Source organism: Benincasa hispida, chromosome 6 (genome assembly GCF_009727055.1).
Source record: "Benincasa hispida cultivar B227 chromosome 6, ASM972705v1, whole genome shotgun sequence".
Taxonomy (NCBI): domain Eukaryota; kingdom Viridiplantae; phylum Streptophyta; class Magnoliopsida; order Cucurbitales; family Cucurbitaceae; genus Benincasa; species Benincasa hispida.
Genome location: NC_052354.1, coordinates 41,635,599 through 41,644,309, shown reverse-complemented (window position 1 = coordinate 41,644,309; position 8,711 = coordinate 41,635,599). Strand labels below are relative to the sequence as shown.

The 8,711-nt window shown below is 30.3% G+C and overlaps 1 protein-coding gene across 1 annotated transcript; it reads right to left on the bottom strand.

Annotated features, from left to right (window-relative positions):
• Positions 1-3,563: 3,563 nt before the first annotated feature.
• LOC120079432 lies at positions 3,564-6,107 on the bottom strand. Its single transcript, XM_039033606.1, has 4 exons — positions 5,509-6,107; positions 4,483-4,553; positions 3,991-4,378; positions 3,564-3,889 (listed from the first exon to the last, which is right to left on the bottom strand). Exons 1-4 carry the CDS (start codon positions 5,623-5,625, stop codon positions 3,689-3,691), a joined length of 777 nt encoding a protein of 258 aa, XP_038889534.1. The 5' UTR covers positions 5,626-6,107; the 3' UTR covers positions 3,564-3,688.
• Positions 6,108-8,711: the final 2,604 nt, after the last annotated feature.

The following is an 8,711-nucleotide window of genomic DNA, read 5'->3' as shown; positions in this document are numbered from 1 at the left end:
TTGATTTTAGGGGTAAAATTTTTCAGTATACCCTCAGCCAACAGTACATTCATCGTGGTCAAAATAGTACAGTCCAATTAGTCAATGTCATTAAATTATGCAGTTCACTCAGTCATAAATTATCAATCCAGACAATCTAGAATAATCAGTCAAATCAATCTTAACAGTCTCAAGAAACCGTCCAAATAGTCTTAAATCGTCCAAATGGTATGGACGACTGGTTCGAAGGCGAATCACTAGAAAGTCACTTACCTCGGATTGAAATTCCAAAATTAATCCAAAAAATCAATCTCCAACTGAAACTTGAATTAACGTTCCAAACGTTTTGTTTGCTCCAAATTTATTTTAAACTTCATTCAAAGATTTAAATCTACACCTAAACCATAATTTAGGATTTAAAATCCAATTTTCAACTTTAATAACTAATCCACACCAAATAAAATCCAACAAGCGACAGTGACCGGCAAACGTAAACAGTGAAGAGCTAAAAAAAATATGAAAGTAACAAAAAAATTTCTCTATAACTGACCTCCCTTTTGAATGAAGTAGAGGGAAAATAATCCTAATCCTAGATTATTTGGGATTCCATAACTTGAAATAGTAGATACTAGATAGATAAGATTTCTTTTTGAATGAGACATTTTCTCTGATTAGGAAATTCATATTTTAATTAATTAGAAAATTCATAATCTAATTAATTTAGGAATCCATATTCTAATTGAATTAGAAACTCTTATCAAATCTTTTCCAAATCTCTCCCTTTTTTAAAAAAATTCAAATCTTTATCCAAAATAATTCAAAAATTCCAAATCTCTTCTCAAAATAAACTCAAACCAATTAACTTCTCTAATTAACTTAATTTTGGCTCCAAACCAAAATTAAATGGAATATACAATCCAATAGTCTATATAAATTACACTATTCCAAATATTTAATGAATTTAAAATCACACTTTCCCCAAGTAAATTAATCAAAATTTTCTTTAAATTGAATTAAAATTTCAATTATTTACAAATATCTTTTAAATTAATTATCTTGCCTCCCAAATTGAACTTTTAGCCCCAATTTATCAAAATAACGCCCAAATATTTCAAGATAATTCAATGAAAATTATTTGAAAAATTCAGGATGTTATATAAGTAACGAGAAACAGAAAATAGAAAACGAGAACATTATCAAAATGGGCCCTAAATGGCTCGAAAAGTAGGCTATATTATGTTCATTGCATACAATTTTCTAATGCAAGCTTTTAAACTCTCCACTTCAATCTCAAACTTAGGATAGGTAAGAATTGAATATACTAATAAATTGATTATACTTCACTTGGATACAATACACACATTATATACAATAATATTATTTAAATTTGAAAGTAAGTCAAATGATATAACAAGGCTTATAAACTGAAGTAACAAAAAACTTATAAAAAATTCAAGTTTGTGGAGAATCAAAAGCTAGTCAAGATATGATTCTGACAAACACCATCCTGAAGACAATTGTTTGCTCTCAGGGACTGCAAGTAAACTACAACAACTAATTCTATTAAAATTGAAACCTCGAACTACTCGGATCTAGTAAAACTATTAGATACTTGCTTTAAACTCAGTTCAAGGTAAAATAATAATAATAAAATAAAAGAACTCTTCAATTTAGAATGAGATACTAAAATGAAAAAACGAGTTATTATTTATGTGCTAGCAATTTCGTAACTCTCCAAAATACAAAATAAAACCAAATAAATTCAAAAATTGAAACATTTGTCAAATTTAATTCAATTAAGTTATTATTTTACTAAAATCAAACATAACTCATTCAAATTAACGAAATTACAAATTTAACTTTCATGTATGTTAAATTTGTAAATAAAATATCATCTTAATTCGATGGTTTCAATCCAATATAACGAATTTAATCTACCCAATTAAATCTATTTTGTATGTTTCAATATCCAAGAATGTTTCACTTTTTTTACTACAACATAAATAATGCTTGTGACTTTTTAAATCTAATGACTTTTATCCTAAAAATGCTTTTTATAAAATTCAAAAAGTCAATCAAAACGTATTCTTAATTAAACCTAAATTAAGTAATCTTTTAAAAGCTTGTTTATATTCCATCTTATGTTTTCTATTTTCATTTTCATTTTTTTAAAAACAGATTTGTTTGATAATCGTTTTAATTTAATTTTTAATTTTTTACCATCAAAATCGTGTTTCTAATGTATTGAAAATTATTAATTAAGTTCCTTTATAAAGAAAAAAAAAATCTGTTAGAATCTATTAAATTGATATGTTATTAAATTACTATTTAACATGGACACGTGCGTAAGGACATGTCACTCAGATACTTCACTTGGAGAAATGATATTTATATTATTTTATGAACAAGTTGGATTTTGCCAAAGCTTTAATGACACGTCGATTTTATAATAAAAATTAACAAATTTTAAGAATATATATATTTTTAATAATGGGAACTGCCTCACTACGACTAAGAAATAAACCGAAGATAATGACTAGACATGAATATAATTCAACTATGTCATATACTATCGACTAAAGCATTAAAAATTACTCGCAAGTTCTCAAACTTGAAAATTATGAAAAAGATTCATGATGATTTTGTATACAAATCTTTCTTAAATGGTTAAAAGTATATATTTTTTTTTGCCTCTTTGTTTTATATTTATAAAATTTTGGTTGTATGTATGTTTACCAATAATTAAGTGCAACTTAAGCTATACATATCCTAATGAGACCCTCAATTTTTACCTACTTAAACAATAAAAATTCATTTTTTTTAAAAAAATATTTATCATGTGATAAATTTTGATTGAGCGATTAGTTAAGTTGATAAAAGATGAGTAGATACCTAAGTATTTTTCTTATATATATGTGTATGAATATGTGAATTTTCATGTGATTAGGAATGCCTATTAGTTTTCACTTAGAAATTATTGTTATATTTAGGCTTCTCAAAACAACCTATCCTAGCCCTTTATTTTAGATTGTTTCTTAAATAATAGCGTCTTTATTCACAAAATAAAGATGTAAACCTACCTTTCCTCATCACTTAAAGAAACATATTAACATTAATTGTTACAAAATATTGATATTTTGCTTTAAAACAAATATGGTACACAAATTTTGATTAATCATAAAGGCAAACACATAAATTGCTTCCAATATTGGTGTCTACATTCACTAAATTTATTTCAAATTTGATGACCACTTATAAAAAAAGATAAATGACACTTTTTGGTTCCAAATTTGTCATAATATTGATGATAAAAATTGATATTTTGCTTCCAAACAAATATGATGCACAATTTTATTTCTATCACTCGGAGAATATCGTAATTTCAGACATTCTTCATAAGTTTCAATCACGATGGTTGCCCCCTACTTACGAGTCTAAAATATTAGATATCCTTCCGGTTGACCAAGTCTATTTGTAATAACTTTCTAAGTGCTTAAAAACTCTTCTTTAAGCACTTAGAAAGTCATTCCATACTAAATTACTATCCTTCAAATTTTCAATGGCCGAATGTTGGAGGGGCACGATTTTCTCGTGTGAACTATAAAATAATAATAACAATAATAATAAAAATAATGGAATTTCAAGGAATCTCAGTTTTCCCACCTATGCAAATGAAGATTTTGAATGGTTCTTTCAATAAGAGAAAACTTCATGCTCTCAAGGCCACTTGATCTTGCCATGAGATCTTCCTTTTTCCCGCTCCGTTTGATCCATTGCCATCATTCCTACACATTGATGATAACACCAAGTCACTGTTCTTTGCATCGTGCTCGCTTCTTGAAAACATATTCTTCGACTCATCTTCCATTCTCAATGGTTCGAAACCAGCTTGCAGTTCTTCTTCCTCCCTCTAAAGCAAGAAACAGACATTAAAGAACTAATAGTTGTTGTGATTGGAAAAGTCTAAAGTTTTTATCCATAAGAAGCGAGAATCAGAGTCATGGTAGGTACCGAGATCTGGTTAAGGTCGAAAACCGGGGTCATGTTCCTGCTGGTAGTAGGTTCATGTACTCTATATACTCTCTCTTTCTGATCAAAAATAGGAACAGAATGGGGTATAGTGACTTCTTTCTTGCTGCACATCCTTGACTTCTGGTTTATATTGAAAAACGACTGAGATTTTCGAGAAGGGGCTTCCATCCCATTGTAGATTCCTCCCCTTTGGTTTAAGTCATGAGCCCGAGCAAGAGGTTTCAAAGAAGCTTCTCCTTTTCGAGAACTCTTTATTTTCTTCGTGATGGGAGGTCCAATTTCAAGGTCCCATGGCAGCTCGAAAGCAACCTTTGGTTGGGTGTTTGCAGGCCGGTTCTTCAATAATTCATATCTATGCCTCAAGAATCTAAAGGAATTGAGAAATGAACATGACTCAGTTAACAACATCAACAAATTCCTGATAGAAACTTACAAATAGAGGGGAAGGAGAAGAAGCATGCTAGACCATACCGAACTTCAGCTAAAAGGGTCAATTTTTTCCGCTTCGCAATCAGCAGTTTCTCCTTCATGGCTTCTGTTTCCTGAAATGAAAATGGTTCAACTGGTGTACATCAGAAGTAGAACTGAGCAGGAATTCCATCCATCAACCATAAGGTGAAAACACTTGAAACCTTAAAACAAACATGACTGAATGAAGAGGCACCTCCCCCCCCCCCCCCCCCCCCCCCCCCCCCACGTATTTTCGATATTCGTGAGTGATCAAATCATGTTTATGCCAATATTATGGACTAAGTTGAGCTATGTTAAGTGTCTAAATTCAAGTATATTGATCTTAAACAAATACTAAAAGCAAATGCTTATTCGCACCTTGATTAATCTTCCTCAATGTTGAGACAAACAACTAATCCTATCACAGAAACCGATTACATGGTTATCATCCCATGTAACCTGGCACCATGACTTGGAAACGTGATCATAAAGTCATATGAACTTAAAACATGTACAAAATACAAAAGACAAAAGACAAATTATCTCATTTAATTGAACATCATGCATATTTTAATTTAATGTTTTAAAACATTTTTTTACACTTAGAAACGTTTTTTGAAGCAGTGTCAATCCAAACAGACCCTTATACACTAAACACAAAACAAAACACGCGGGGTTGGAGGTTTCGAACCTATGATCTCTTAGTAAAAGCCACGTACATATACCAGTTGAGCTATGGTAAACGGCCAAAGTGATCAAACCCCATTTATCTAAGCCAAATTTTCTTTTAGCATTTAAAGACACCAGAAAATCACAAACATCAAAAGCAATATTTCATTAAGTATAAAATTTTCCCAGCAAGAAAATACAGTCTCAACTCAATGCCCTCTCACGTTGAGATGTTCATTTTTTCTAGACCCAAGAACAAGAAAGTACAATCTTAAAACTCAGCACGATCAACAAATAACCAACCTCAAAAAACAAACAACAATAATCGAAGAACAAGAAGCCGTAAAGATCAAACATATCGATAAAAGAACAAATTACATTACGCAGCTCCTCATAATCCTGCAAGAGACTTTGATGCTTGACCCCAATCATCGAGGTCTCGAACAGAGCACACGCCTCTGAATCCACAGCCAACCCTTTTCGAGCTTTCTTCATCCGATTCAAAGAGAAAATCGAAACGATGGCAGAAAAAAGAGAAGACCCAGAAAAGAGAATGCGGAGAAAGAAGGAAAAACAATGGCGGAGAAAAGAATAGAGGGTTTTTGGTTAAATCTTAACCTAGAAGACAACTAAGAAAGAAGGCAAAGAAAGGCCAAATGATAGGGCGATCGTGGGAAGTTGAGAGAGAGAGGAGAAATTTAGCCATTTTTTCTCTGATTGAATTAGGAATTTGTTGGGGGGAAATTTTGGTTTGGTCCAACTGGGCCATGGATGAGATATAGAAAGGGGATTCCATTGATGGGTGGATGGTGAAAAATCTTGAGAACAAAATATTCAGTGAATTGTGGGAGTGATTTTTTTTTTTTCTTTTTTCTTTTTCAGAGAGAAGAAAGAGAAAAAGGGAAGGAATTTGTGTTTGTGTGTTGTTAAACTGTTTTAATGGGGTTTTGCAGATGATGTTTTTGGATAGTGGTTTGCTATTGCTTTGCTTTTAAGGCTTTTTCTTTTTTCTATTAAATCAATCAAATCCAAAAAGATTCTCCCTCTCTCTCTTTCTTTCTCTCTCTAGGGAAGGAATTTAATGGACATTTCTTGCAAAATTTGCAATACCCCATTATCCTTCTCCTCTTGTTTGCAAAATTTTCTCTCTCTCCCTATCTACACCCAGAAATAATATAGGAATTGTTTAGGACACCAAATTGAGATTTGATGTCTTATAGGTAGAGTTTATATATTTGTGTTTAAGATATATAATTGAATTCATATGTCCGGGATATCTAGAACAATTTTTTAATTCTAAATAAATTACTGTTTTTGTTTTTAAACTTTTTTACTCAATAATTCTACTAATATTTATTTGAACAAAATATAAATTACAAATTTTTTCTTTTATTATTAAGACTTTTTTTTCGTTCTTTTTTTTTTTTTTTTTTATAATTAACAACTATTAATCCATTACATTTCTTCTAAAAATATAGTTAAATAAAATGGGAAACCAAAGATAAATCAAAACTTTTTATTCCTAGTTTTTCTTAAAGGATTTCATTATCATCTTCTTCTTGTTGCTCTATATTTTTACCCTATTATAAATTATTTTTTTTTAATTGAATCTCTCGTCATCTTAGCTGCCACACATTTCTTCGACAATTTTATTTTCAATTTCTCCAAATTTGGAGGATTATCAAATAATAAATATCTATTTTCACTAATTTTGGTTAGAAGATAAAGTATTTGAAAAAAATCTTCACTTTATGGTTTTTTTTTGTTATATTCTACCTACTTTCAACTACATTCATACTGCTAAATATTTTTAACACTCATTTGATATGTGAGTTTAATAAAATAAAAATATATTTACAAATTTTTACGTATAAATATTGCAGTTAATGTAGAAAAAATATCATTATTTATATAATCAATAACCCTACAACATACTTTAACAGTCATCGACCTTATAATAGTCAAAAGTGGTTGTCGAAATTGATTATCGAAGATGATTTTTGCTAGAGTTTGTAGTCGGAGGTGGTTGTAGGAGCCTGAAGTTAGTCGTATTAGAGTTGGTGGTCGGAATCTGTCGTTGGAGGTAGTTATCGAAGCCTTGAGTTGGTCATCGAAGTTACTCGCTCAAAGGTAGTCATTGAAGTTGATTATCGAAAGTGATTTTCATCAGAGTTTTTAGTCGATGTGGTTGTTGGAGCCTAAAGTTGGTCACATGAAGGTGATATTAGAGTTGCTTGCCGAAATTCTGTTATTGAAGGTGGTTGTCGAAACCCCGAGTTGGTCATCAAAGTTGCTCGCTCAAAGGTGGTCATCGAAGTTGATCATCAAATGTGATTTTCGTCAGAGGTGGTTGTCGGAGTTGATTATTGGAGTTTGTGGTCGAAGGTGGTTGCCACAACATGAAATTAGTCATTAGAGTTGGTCACGCGAAAGTGGTCATCAGAGTTGGGTCATTGAAGTTGTCATCGAAGGTAGTTGTCGGAGCCCGAAATTGGTTGTTAGAGTTAGTCATGTGAAGGTTGTCGGAGCCTGGAGTTGGTTGCCAGAGTTATTATTAGAGGTGGTTGTCGGAGTCTGGACTTAATTCCCAAAGTGTGATAGCAATAGTCGCCAACAAATGGTTGACGGATAGAGCCATTGAAAACATTGGAAGAATGAAGAGTTTGGGTAAGTTGGTAAAATATACCAACTCGACTCCACCAATATTTAAAATTGTTTGACTAAACATTGAGTTGGTATTATTATTTCAACTCAGTTCAACTCATGTTCGTGAGTCAAATACCCTCATACATTTTCCTGATCTCTTTCTTCCAAATGCCAAAATCCAACTCTCTCTCTTTAATTTTTTTTTTTTTTAAAAAAAAGATAAAAATCAATTTTAATTATATATCGAACCAAACCATTTGTTTGCTTTGTTTAGTTTGATTTTTTTAACTAATATAAATAATTTAGTTCATTCAGTTTTAAATTCAAAACCAAATCAAACATAAAAATTATATTTTTTTAATTTTAAACGAGACCAAATAGACAATTTAGTTTGATCGATTTTAATGAATACCTTAATTAAAAAATGTCAAAAGAAAAATAAGAATAACTAATTTAAAAAAGCAACAATAAATATAAAGAAAAAAATATGTAAAAAATAAATAAAGAACTATAATAAATTGAAACAAATAAAAACCAACCCATCCCCTTCCCTTCCTCTCTCTCACACTCATAACCAATCTCTCCCTCTCTCTCTCTATAGTCAAATTAATAGACATTTTTCTGACAATAACCCTTTTTTTTTTTTTAATCATACCAAATGCTTAGATAATTGTAGTATGTAGTTAATATTAGTCTAGTACTTTCTCCAAATAATAATAATGATAACAACAACAATTGTTATTGATCATTAAACTTAAATTATAAATTTAGTTTCAACTTTCCATTTTTTTAAAAAAAAAATTATAGATTTATTACCCACAAATTTTAAAATTTAAGATTTCATTAGACATAAGATTTATGTTTTTGAAAATTTCCAATATGTGACACATAACTGAAAATTTCAAATGTGTGACATCTAATTAAAAATTTAGGAA

Coding starts and splice junctions, on each gene's coding strand:
- LOC120079432 (XM_039033606.1), bottom strand. CDS start 5,625: ATGAAGAAAGCTCGAAAAGGGTTGGCTGTGGATTCAGAGGCGTGTGCT. Junction 4,554..5,508: donor ATTATGAGGAGCTGCGTAAT/GTAATTTGTTCT, acceptor TTTTCATTTCAG/GAAACAGAAGCCATGAAGGA. Junction 4,379..4,482: donor ACCCTTTTAGCTGAAGTTCG/GTATGGTCTAGC, acceptor CAATTCCTTTAG/ATTCTTGAGGCATAGATATG.